This window comes from Poecilia formosa, unplaced genomic scaffold (genome assembly GCF_000485575.1).
Source record: "Poecilia formosa unplaced genomic scaffold, Poecilia_formosa-5.1.2 Scaffold34, whole genome shotgun sequence".
Taxonomy (NCBI): domain Eukaryota; kingdom Metazoa; phylum Chordata; class Actinopteri; order Cyprinodontiformes; family Poeciliidae; genus Poecilia; species Poecilia formosa.
In genome coordinates, this window is record NW_006799973.1 from 1,136,896 (window position 1) to 1,149,327 (window position 12,432).

The 12,432-nt window shown below is 41.0% G+C and overlaps 1 protein-coding gene across 1 annotated transcript; it reads left to right on the forward strand.

The window, feature by feature from the left end:
• Positions 1-2,056: 2,056 nt before the first annotated feature.
• Positions 2,057-8,284, forward strand: sbk3 (SH3 domain binding kinase family, member 3). Its single transcript, XM_007550054.2, has 4 exons — positions 2,057-2,774; positions 4,980-5,127; positions 5,471-5,673; positions 7,247-8,284. The coding sequence occupies exons 1-4, from the start codon at positions 2,769-2,771 to the stop codon at positions 8,033-8,035; spliced, it is 1,146 nt and encodes a 381-aa protein (XP_007550116.1). The 5' UTR covers positions 2,057-2,768; the 3' UTR covers positions 8,036-8,284.
• The last annotated feature ends 4,148 nt before the right edge of the window (positions 8,285-12,432 follow it).

Consider the following 12,432-nt stretch of genomic DNA (forward strand, 5'->3'; position numbering starts at 1 on the left):
TGCCTGGTGATGGGCTATAAAGAAGAAAAAGCATGGGGAAGTGACAATGTAATTTAAACACTTAAAAGCAATTACAAGAATTTAAAAACACATTGTAAATGGAGACTCAAAAGAGGCTAAAACCGGAGTCGTGTGGTCTCAGTTAAAAATGTTGTAGCAGCATTTTGTTCTAGCTAGAAGGGCTGATGCCAATTAAGAGAGAATTACAACAGGGTGTTATATAAGCATTTATTTACTGTCTCTCTGAAAAGACAGACTTGATTTTAGTCAGCAGCATGACATGAAAAAACAGGATTTGATGATTGCATTGGCTGGTGATGAAGGAGAGCTCAGCGGGAGCAGAACTGGGACCACCAGGATTAAAAAGCGCCACTTCAGCCATCCTATCGTTAAACGCAGGCTAATTGGGTGCCAACCAGTCGAGGAGACTTAGAATAGAGGGAGCATTTTTGAGAGATTCTCTTCAGCTTTGTTGCCTATATTGCCAGATTGCTGTTTGATAATTACCTTGAGTGGGCTAAAATACTTTATCTCAGTTGTAATGTGTTGTCTTTGAGATTTTTCATCAGTATTACAAAGGAAATTGGGACAAAATGTGACGTTTTGACAGCCATCTTGTAAACAAATATGGAAAGAGCTAATTAAAAATTATTTCTCTGCTGAGACTAGAAGTAAAAAAAAAATCACTGCTGTGAGGCAGCACGCAGCCAAAGTCCTAAGAAAAACGACCTATTACACCAGCTTAAAAATAAACAAGAAAAAAGTGAAGAAATAAGGGTTGACCTGACTTTGGCACGTGTGTGAACGTATTTCAAATGCAAAAGACAAAGTGAGACACCACATCTTGTTTGAACTGATATGTAATATGGAAAATCATCACACGTGTTACACATTTTGCATTTTGTAACACTTTCTTACACTTTGATTACAAAAGCGACACAATATCTACACTATATATAACCTTCTATGACCGACAACAAAGACAATCCTTGTGGCATAGATGTGGAAATCCCTCTGTGACTCATTACCCATCTGTGTGCAGTGTGTATATTTATATAATCAGTACAAATGTCAGATTTCATGAATGAAAGCAACTGTGTTCGGCTCAACTTGTATTAATGGGGAAAGGTGGGGTTTAGTTTTGGAGCAGTAAAGACCGGTTGTCACAACAGGGGCCAAATGACTCTATAGTGCAAGCATGAACATGAACACACACACAGACGTGCTGCTAGAAACCCGAGCAGAGACAGGCTCCTGTGATAGCAGCCTGTGTTTGGGTTACATAATGCGCAGCCGTCAGGCAATAATAGTACTGTAGCTTGTACGTATGAGTGAACTTTACTGGGGTGGACGGAAAGAAGAGGCGGGTGTTAAAGCCATGGGGAGCTGCAGGAGAGGCCTGACCTGCAGCCGGTGCTAACAAGGAAAGAATGAAGTTGGGTTTGACAAAGCTGGGTTTTACGATGTCAGCTGTTAGCCACGTCAGTTTGAGCTGACAGGCAATAAAATGCAAACAAAATGCAATAAAGACGGGCAAGATTTATGCAAAAAAACAAACAAAAAAAAGTAAAAAATAAAGGAGGGAACAGAGAAACGGATAGAAATTGACACCAAATGTATAAAACTAAAAGTATAAAACTTTTTGCTTGAAGATGACTTGAAAAAGATACAATGTCATGGCATGAATGTAGAAATAAGATAAAACTGGCTTTTACAGATGGCTAAAAAAATATTTATCTATTTAATAATACGAAACACATTTGAAAGACTACTTAGTTTCTGGTTTTAAACTGTTTTTATTTAGTGCTGCTGGCTGTAAATTGATTTATGTTGATTTCATTTACTGTTTCTGTAACAGTAAATGATCTTAGCTGTTATGACAAATACACATGACCCATACTAGAGCATACATACATAACATTTATTTACATTTTAATCACACATAAAAAAAAGTTAAACTATTATTATTATACTAAAGAAAAACATAAACAGACACTTGTGATATTAACATTTAATAAACGAAAACAAGAAAATGATCAACAGTGATTGCTCTAATAGGCAATAAAGAGGTTTACATGTTACAACATAATCCCAGTAATTATTCAGGGATCAGAGCTTGATGGCCTCTTCCAGCCATTCCAGCATACCCGCTGATTATAACAGGAATCCTAGACAGCATGGGGAATTTCACTGACACACAGTTACTGACAAGGTTGTAAAGAGACGTGGAAATAAGGGAGGAGGGGGCAGGGTGCAGAAGGGCACAGCGTGAGTGACAGCTGGAATGAAGGAAAACGGGAGACGGTCTTCAGGATGATGGATCCAGTAAAATCAGTGAGTGTGGGAGGGGGCGCTAGCAGGGACTGTGAAGGAGACGTTTGAAATACTTTGTAGCTGGTTGTCGCATGTTTGCCAGAATAACACAGAAGAGAAAGTGTGTGTGTGTGTGTGTGTGGATGAGGGGGGAGTTTTGACACAGGAGTGGGAAAAGAGAGAGAGGGAGAGTTTGGAGTGTGTATATCCCCAGGGGAGATGCACACGGCCAATGTCTGGGTTTCCATAAACATCTAAGAGCGTATCTGCAAGGCAGCTGCGTGGATCAACAGAGACAAGCCTAAAATACAAGCTTTGATTCCAGTCTAAACGTCAGTTTAGCAGCAGACGTACTACATATTTCTAGCACTGAACACAGAGGTTAGAAAAGTCTCGTTTTGATGATGAAAATAGTCGAGACAAACTGAACAGAGATCCTGAACAGAGAACCAGAAATGACAGTAAGTATTAAAGATCATTCTCGTCTGTTTGTGTCAAACTGTGTAAGCACTAATGCAAGAAAGATCAGACGTTTTGGATATATGTGTGTTTTGCTATGCATGTTCGTTGTGCAGAGTGATTTTACAGCTGTACACTAAGACAACATGCAGGCGTTGTGCTGATAGCTGCTTACTGCAAAAAGTATTTTATTGCCCCATCTAGATGCTTTAGATGTTTAATGCTTCTTTCAACTGTGTTAAAAGCATTAGCTCTATCAGGAATGGTATTAAAATCCTTTAGCTCTTGTTAATTGGTGGCAAATATTAAACATTTAATAACTAATATAAGTCCTCCTGATAAAACTCTATACTGATTCTACACCAGCTCAGATAAAAAGGCAAAAATGATCTGCAAACTAAAGCTTGATCTACTTTAAATCAACGAAAAAGTTACAGAACAACTTTTTCTATTGCTATAAAAGAAATAAAGAGCAAATGAGGAATGCAATATAAGCAGACAACTGCAACCCATATTTATAGTTTGATGAAAATGATCTAAAATCGATAAGTATTCAAGAACAGTTTAATTCTAAGCCCATTTAAATATATGAATTAATATATGAACACAATCTGAAATTCTTGTTTAAAGTTAAGTCTCATGTATCTGTTTTATATTTTCCTTTCTAACCATTAGTAAGTTGTAAAAGTATTGTTTTCATAACATCTTGAAAGTCTGAAAAACGTTCAAGAGATGCATAATTCTTGGCACAATTGATCATATCAAGGCGATATTTGTCTCTCAAACTGGTTGAAGCTTTACATCTGATCTTCTCATTTACTTCTGACGTAACAAAACGCTGATGTACAGTTTCTTGTTAAAGTTTTACTTGAACTTTTCTATATTTTGACACATTACAACCTCAAAGCTCAGTGTATTTTAATAGGTATTTGAAGTGATTGAGCATGATGGTGGCAGCCGTTGACGTTGATGGAAGAAAAAGGACATATGTCCCCTTTAAGAAGAACAGCAACCCTGAACATACAACCAGAGTTACAATTGAAGCTGATTTATGTGTTAGAGTGCGTCAAATTTCAGACTTAAATCCAATTAAGAATCCAGAGAAAGACTTGGAAAAGATTTTCACTTCATAACCTCAACACACAGGTGGACGTCACTTGGTTATTCACTAACCAAGTGACTTCTGAACGTTTATTTAGGTTATTTAGAAGCATCAGAGTAAATTGGGACATTTCTACTTGTATAAAAAAAGGAGAAATTGGAAACCATGTGCTCTTTTCCTACTATTAATCCACACTCATTTTTATTTATGTAAAATCCCAACTTTAAGATGCAGTGAAGCCTGTGGTTGGAATGTTGAAAAACTTCAATATTCAGTACTTTTGCTGTCTGTGCCCAGCAACTTGTTTCGAACGGTTCCTCAGACATCACAAAGTAAACCTTCAGTGTCATTTTGCATCAACTGACCTTCTTCTGCAGCCACCTTCATTGCACCGATTGAGCTAAAACGGGACTTACTGATTGATACCTGGGCGATAATTATTTCCACAGCTATATAAGCAACGGTGTGTTTGAGATTCGTCGCTTGGTTACACAACATGTGAAAGGTCACGAGTAAAAACATGCCAGCCACCTTTGATCACCTCATATTTTGTGTTAAGCTAGATTTCTAAGCTGTTGACACCCGGTTTATGTTGTGCGGAGGCTCTACTTCAAAGGAAATCACCGGGGATGAGACAAAGACTGATGATGGACGCAGCGGCTGAATGACAGAGCCAAATGGTCTGATTGTCCCAAAGAGACATGACAAGAATTAGTCTTGCCTATTGTAAACATCAGGGAAGATCAAACTAGATTAGCGGAAAGTAGTAAAAGAACACAATATGTTCCATTAATCTTTCTGCCAGGCGCTAGTCGGGGATCGTTTTCCAGCCTGCAACCGGAGAAATGAATAAGGATCTCGCTTTGCAATCAATAAGACACGTGAGACTTATGTTTTCCAGGTCTTGTCGTGTTTGCAGGTTCGTGTCGTGCTCCAGAATGTGCAGCCGTGGAGTCGCACTTCATTTTTCTTACGCTGTCTATCATCAAATGCTGATCAAACTGCAGATCTAATTTCTCTGGATGCTACAGAATCAAATCCTCGCCCTCTCACAGCTCTGACACAAAATCTGGATCTGTGTGTCTGTTTGCATACGACCCTCCAGGCCGAGGCAGCCAAGGAACTCGACGAGCTATGTTTCCTGTCAGCACAGTCCCTGCCCAGTCTGAAGGTGTCGAAGCATTTTCAGGTGCTGAAGCTCCTGGGAGAGGGATCGTATGGAAAGGTCATGCTGGCATTGCACAGGAAGAGAGGTCAGTGCATGACTGTAAGAGTGTGAAGTGCAGTCATGGGGTAGTTGTCTCTCTAATTGAGACAGTATGTGTGTTTGGTCAGCCTTTACTGGAGTCCATTTAATCTTTAGCGCTTCTGTAACTGTAATGAATGGCTCTGAAGCATTCCTCCGGGTAGAGTTGCAGCAGCTGGAGCAAAGCCGTGAAGCAAAGTTGCTCTGAGGGGGTTGGGGGAGGAAGGTGGGGGGGATTATATTTGTAAACAGTGTCAGTGATGGGCAGCACTTGCGATGCATAGATGATGAGAGGTTTTAAATAGTCCACTTCAATTCAAAACCTTCAACATTGCTTTAATTCCCACCAGGAACTCCGATGGCTCTGAAGTTCTTCCCACGGAAGTCCACCTCGCTCACCTCTTTCCTGCGGGAATACAACCTCTCCCTCGCTTACTGCACCCATCCCTCTCTGACCAGGGCCCTCGGCATCTTCTTCTCCACGCCGTCGTACTATGTTTTTGCCCAGCAGGCCTGTCTGTACGGGGACCTCTACAGCGTCGTTGTGTCAGAGGTCAGTTTGAAACCCAGAAAACATATCGTAAAAATCCATATTTTCCAAATCTGCAAAGCAGGATATACAGAAGCCGTGATGGTTATGCCGCACATCAGCTGTCTTCTCTGCTGATCCGCTCGCTTGGAGCTCTTTATTATGCCAGTAAAAACTTGAGACAAGCCTGATAAGATCCCCCCAGTACACCTATTCCAGTGTTTGTGCCTCTGCCAGTAACACAGCAGAGAGCAGATAAGACAAAGGACAGCTTGCTTTAGGTGAGCAGGGATTTCCAAGAGCGTCACCGGCTGCTCTAGTGACGTAGATCTGATTCTCGGTGAGGCGCCGCTGAGGAGCTCCAAGACTTGTCAGATCACTATCGTCCACCAATGAGGAGAAAGGTCCATGTTTTGCCAAAATACTAGGAAGAAAAACCCCATGTGAGTGGAACACTGTGGTTCTCATTTGGAAGAGTAGTGAGAATCAAAGTATAATGTGTAAAATCTGCTAGTGTAATCATCAGGTCCCAAAATAACATAGTGGAAATACAATCATTTAACTGAGGTTTAATGCCAATAAAATATCACCAACTGAAGTAGATAGTATTTTCTTTGCTTCTTACGTCTTTGTACTTTTATATCAGACAGTAGCTGCATTTAGTTGAGTCTACGACCTTCCACCCTTTAAGTCGAATAAGTTTAGCAAGTTTTAGATACTGAGCTTATCTCTTGTTGCTAAACCAACTGTATGAACTTTAGTTTCTGACTTTAAATCAAAGCAATTTTCTTGTTGATTTCACCTGCAGTTAAAGCTTCAGTTTCCAGTTAAACCACCTTCAAATGTTTTACATTGTACACTGTAAATGCAAACTTTTATTTATTTGAAAATAATAAGTTGACTCAAATCATTTATCAAATTTCTATTAATAGTCACTATTAGTGGAATTTGTGGTTGAAAGGTCTTTCTAACTCGCTCTACTTGAGCTGGATTCATTTTGAAAAAGTACGTTTTTGATAATTGTGGCGTTTTTTTTTTGTTTTTTTTTCCTGTATTGGAAAGTACTCAGACTCAATAGTACATGTATCCAAGACCAGAACAAATGCTTTAGTTGAGTTTTTCTTTTCTTTTCTGGAGCCAGAGTTATATATCTTTTGTATATTTTGTGTATTTCAAATATTTGATGTAATTAGCAATTCAGTGAAGTGGGACAAAGTGTTGTGGTGGTGCAGGAGTAAAGCACAATCCACATATGGAGACCTTAGTCCTCGACATGGCCGCCACAGGTTTGATTCCCAGCCTGACGGCTCATGGCTTCCCTCTCTCTCATTGCCCACTTTCCTATCTGACCTCTCTCAAATAAAGGTCATGAACGCTAATGAAACAGTAATTTAAAAAAAAACAAAAACGAGAGATAGAGAGGACAAGTTACACATTGAATTACTTGATTTAGTACTGCTTACTTAAAATAAATTAGATTTTCTTACTCATTAATCTGATGCTTATTTTATTTTTTTTTTGTCAGGCAATGAGTTTGCATGATTTGAACTAATTAGATTTTACAGAGTAGATGATCAGGACGCTCTGTGTGCTTCAGGTCGGGGTGGACGAGGACTGCGTCCAGAGGGTGATGTCCCAGCTGAGCGGCGCTGTCACGCATCTTCACTCCCTGGGGTTCGTTCACCGCGACATCAAGCCCGAGAACATCTTCCTGTGCGACAGGTCCTGTCGCTGGGTCAAACTGGGCGACTTTGGCCTGACCCGAGCCGTCGGCACCACGGTCCGAGCCGTTTGGTACGAGTCTCCGTTCTGCACCCCTGAGGTCGAACCCGAAAAGGCGCTTGAGAAAGAGATGGAGAGGAGGATCGGGGAGGGGATGGAGGTGGAAGAGGTGGAGGTGCAGCTGGAGGACATCTGGATAACAGTGCAGCCCGCTATTGACAGCTGGGCCCTCGGCGTGCTCGTCTACTGCCTGCTGACCGGCTGCTTCCCCTGGGAGGAGAGCACGCACGACGACCTCGGCTACCGCAAATACAAGGCGTGGTTTGACCGCCAGGCTGAAAAAGACGAGGACGAAACGGGGTGTATTCAGGAGGCTGACAGTTACCAAATCATGGAGCAGAAGCAGAAAAGCAACCCTCCTCCCTCACAGTTTGAGGGCCTCAGCCCGCTAGTGATGACTCTTTTAAAGGAGCTTCTTCATCCCGACCCCAGACAGAGAGGGAGCCCGGAGGAGATCCTCAGCTACCTGGGCGGGCCGTGGCTCATGGAGACCGCGAGAAAGGAGCAGAGGAGGAAGGAGGAGGCTGAGAAGGAGGCCAGGAGCGTAAGAGAAAGAGGAGGCGTGGAGGAGGAGCTCCTCAGAGAAGGAAGAGGGGAGAGATGAGTTTTGTAGATAATGCTCCGATTCAAATGTACAAGGTGCTGCTTTTTACATGTCTGTAAATATCCTTCATCCAGGTTTCACTTTCACCGTTATAAATAGTGTTGGTTTGTTTTGTGTGTGTTCTTATGAATGAATTTCCTAGGAAGGATTTGAATTTGGTCAGATGATCAGCTCTTTTGTGTTGCGTACAAACAGCTCTGGTAAAACCGTTTTAATAAAAATAATTCTTCAAGAATTTCTTTCACCTTTCATGGTCTCAATATTCATCATAAACCACCACAGTTTATCTACTCAGCTAAGCCTTTGCACAGTGGGGTTATTCAGAGAAGCAGCCGAGAGGCACAGGATAGCTCTGGAGGAGATGCAGAGATTCACCGCTCGGGTAGGGGAGTCTGTCACTCTGTCAATAAAAAAAAAAAAGTATTTGTAGAGCGCTCCACTGATCTTTAACTGATAAAAAAAACTACAAGAAATCCTCTTAATACTTCACACAAACATGCAGTGAACACCCCATGTTTGTGTGATCAAAATATTGTATTTGTATCTCTACATGCAAAACGTTTTGTTTTTTCACAGATTAGACCTCATATCACCCAGTTTCACTGTGACTCATGACGGTGGCAGCATCATTCTGTAGAAGCGATTCCCTTCAGGGCAGCTGGCCGGAGCTGATGCATTGAGTACAAGCGCATTTTGGGAATGGAGAGTTGTAAAGGGACAGTGTGGATCAAAGCATGTTGATTTGTCAGAAGGGCCTAGTTAAAGCTAAGATATAAAAAGTATATGACAAAACTTTAAATTTATGTTCTCAGAGGATCTCCGTCCAATATGACTCAATTTGAGGCCTTTTGCATAAAACAAAGATTTCCATTTGTAGATACACAAACCTGGTAACTAAAATGACTAAATACAACAAAAAGGTGGTTTTGCAAACAACTGACTCCATTTCTAGAATGTGCACTACTCTGTGTTGGTCTAACACATCATATCCCAATAAAAAACCTTGAACTATAGTTGCAACCTGACAAAATGTGAAAAGGTTTGACGTTATAAGTAAGCTCAGGAGACAGAGCAGGGGCATCTCGGGAGCAACTAAGAACTCTGCAGAAATAAAACATGCAAGCTCCCCACGGAAAAGCCTTGATTGGGATTCGAACCCAGGACCATTTTGCGACAATTCAGCATTTCTACAGCAGTGTCAACATATAATTTGCACATACTGTATATGGGTAAAACATAAAGCCTGGTTTCTTACAAACTGCACATCGGTGGAGGCTGGTGAAATCTTGGATTTGATGGAGCAACAGGTGCAGCTCAACAGCAAAGGCACATCTAAAATTAAATTGGAGTGAACAATACAGCGTGATATTATTACCATCTTGCTCTTCATCCAAATCTGTGTGCTGCTAATGTGATTCATAGCTAGCTGTAAACAAAGAGCCAAGGCACTTATTTCAATCCATTTCAAAGCTTAAAGTCCCCTGTTTTAAACTCCATTTTTTTGACATATATATATATATGTATATATATATATATATATATATATATATATATATATATATATATATATATATATATTTAGACACAGAAATTGAATGGCTTGCACTCTTGCAAACCCCTCATTAGCCATGCTTTAATATTAGCTGCAAATCCACATAATTTTGGCACTAAACACAATAAACGATTAACTGCTTTAGAAGGAACTGAATTAAATTTAGCCTTACATTCCATTAAGCAATGTGAATAATATCACCATTTCAGTTTGGAGTGGTTCCCTGCTAGTAGGAACTGTTAATGTGCAGTGTGTGTGTGTGTGTGCCAATGAGGTCTGCTAACTCCTGCTAAGGGCCACTCCAGATGGATTTATAAATAGATCTCAGGCCCATCTCTTCACACGGTGTGCACATCATCACTTCTCTGACTATCTGCATACCGCAGGCCTGCGAATGCAGATGCAAGGCCTTCTCGGCGTCCAGAAGCTTGCAACACAATCTGGTAGAATATTCAAATCATTACCCTTCCCTTGACCTATTTTATCCTTTAACTGCCAGAGCTTATGCAGATTTTCTTTTCTTTCTTCCACAGATATTTGATGTTTCTCACATTTTGCCTCTGACCTTCTTTCTGCGTGTTGTCTTCCTCTCAAACCTTCAACCTCTGCAGGTCTGTCTTTAATATTTAATATCACACATTTTGTGATGATTCAGCCACATATGTCAGTGTATTGTACTTCAAATGATAGACACAAAGCAGTACATATTTGAGAAGTGGAATTAAAATGATTTTAAATGAGCTCCTTCCGTGACAAATTGCTGCATCCTAAGTGCAAAAAGGAGTGACAGCAGAGATCCTTCCTTCCAGCAGCTGTCAGACCCCATAGCCACCACCGCTCCCAACAAACTCAGTGAGTGCGTTCGTCTTTGCTGGTGTTTGCACAGCTTTATTTTCACAAATTGTGAACGGTCCGTTTCTTTAAATGCACAAATGCTCTGCTCTATTGCAGCTCCTACTTAAGTATTTAACTCCATCAATCTTTCTATTAGCTCTGACCAGCTGTCCTGCTCCCTGCTGAAGAAATGTTTCACCTGAGCATGATGCTGCCACCACCACCATATTTTATGCTGGGGATGGTCTCTTCAGTTAGTTTTGTGTGGCACATAGCATGTCTGATGCTATGATCATCTGATCATAGCATCTTCTTCCACATGTTATGTCTCCTAAATGTGGCAAACTGTGCAGGACACTTTAGTTTCTTTCATTTTACACAACTAATGTTTGTCCAGTCAGCAGATTTTCCCTCCTGAGAATCTGGAAGACGGACAAAGTTTGGGATGTTGTTTTGTAATCTAATACTGCTTTAAGCCTTTCCACAACTTTCTCTTTCTGACCTCTCTCTTCATGTTCTTTGGTCTTCATGATGTTTGTTCACCGTTAACAAACATCTGAGTCTTTCACAGAACAGCTGGACTCATATTGAGATCAATTTACACATAGGTTGACTGACTCTGTTTACTAATTTATTTCTGAAGGCTAGAAATAAATTAGTGTTATCAGAATAAAGGAGTTGAATACAGAAAGCATGCCACACTGTCAGTCGTTTTCTTAATAAAACCATTTTTATTCCAGCCCAAAACTGGAATAAAATACACACCACTTTGTATCTCATAAAACTCCACAAATTATTGGGGAAAAAAAATTAAATCTGTTTACAACATAACAAAACGTGACACAGTTAACAGTTGGGTGTACGCTTGCGGTGCTATGCACCTCCCAAATCGACGGTCAACGTAACGGATACTCTGTTTTCTGAGAAAACAGAGAAGGAACAAGGCTCGTGTGACACCGAGTTGTGGAGTAAAAGGAGGAGCACGGCCTGACGAGTGGAAACACATGCTGTCAGCCGCAGGGGCCACAGAGAGGAGCCAACGCAAAGATGCTGATCGAAGTGCAAATCTGCTGGAACGCCAGCAGGACAGACAGTACCTGGGATTAGGAAAACAGGAGAAACAGGGACAGCTAGACACTCGGACTGCTGGAGCTCGAACAAAAACCCCATGTAGAGCAGCGGTGGATTGGTTTACTTTTGGATGTTCTTCCAGGTCCGCAAATATGAGGGACACGCAATCTTAACAGGACACCAAAGACACTCGCATTTATTTTTGTAATGTCAACAGAACTGTGATCTCATGGTGCTGGTGTGAGGAACGCTTAATCGTAAAAGTTTGTGCTTTTTAGGCTCTTCAGCTTTTAATGAATTAAGGTAAATAATTTAACCGTGCTTTGCTTATTTTAGATGGCGGTACTTTTTATATTTAAAAAAATTAAAGAACAGTAGAATGGATGCAAATAAAATAGCCATAAAATTGTCAAAAACAAAACACATTTTGGCAAAAGGAATCTCATATGGACCTCTCATGAAAATGACACTCAAAGAGCAGCAAAACGGGATTTCAGTAGACGTAGGACAAAGATCAGGAACCTTCTTTGTCACCCACCTGCTTGTGACGCAAAACGAGAAAATGCAACTGGAAAACTACTCAATTATCAGTCAAGTGCAGAGATTAACAGCTATGATTAATTTCTGGTTTTGTTTACCAGAACTCCTGCACCTCATTAAGCTAAATCGAACATGAGGACTACAGAAGAGAGGAGGAGGAAGTAAGGCGTGTGTCAGGGTGAGAATGGTTCAGGTTGAGATGCATGCGGCGCTGGCGTCCATCCTGACATGCCTTCCGACTAATAAACAAGTAGGGAAATTATCTGCTGTTTACAGTCTGGTATGCGTGTTTTATCCATCCTAGCTGGGCCACCTGCCTCATTTACTCGCCTCTTTCTTCGACCCGTCTCAGCTCTTTTTGTTTCTCACGTGGAAGCACCTTGAGCGGGCCGGCACGTTG

Coding starts and splice junctions, on each gene's coding strand:
- sbk3 (XM_007550054.2), top strand. Junction 5,128..5,470: donor GGCATTGCACAGGAAGAGAG/GTCAGTGCATGA, acceptor AATTCCCACCAG/GAACTCCGATGGCTCTGAAG. Junction 5,674..7,246: donor ACAGCGTCGTTGTGTCAGAG/GTCAGTTTGAAA, acceptor TGTGTGCTTCAG/GTCGGGGTGGACGAGGACTG.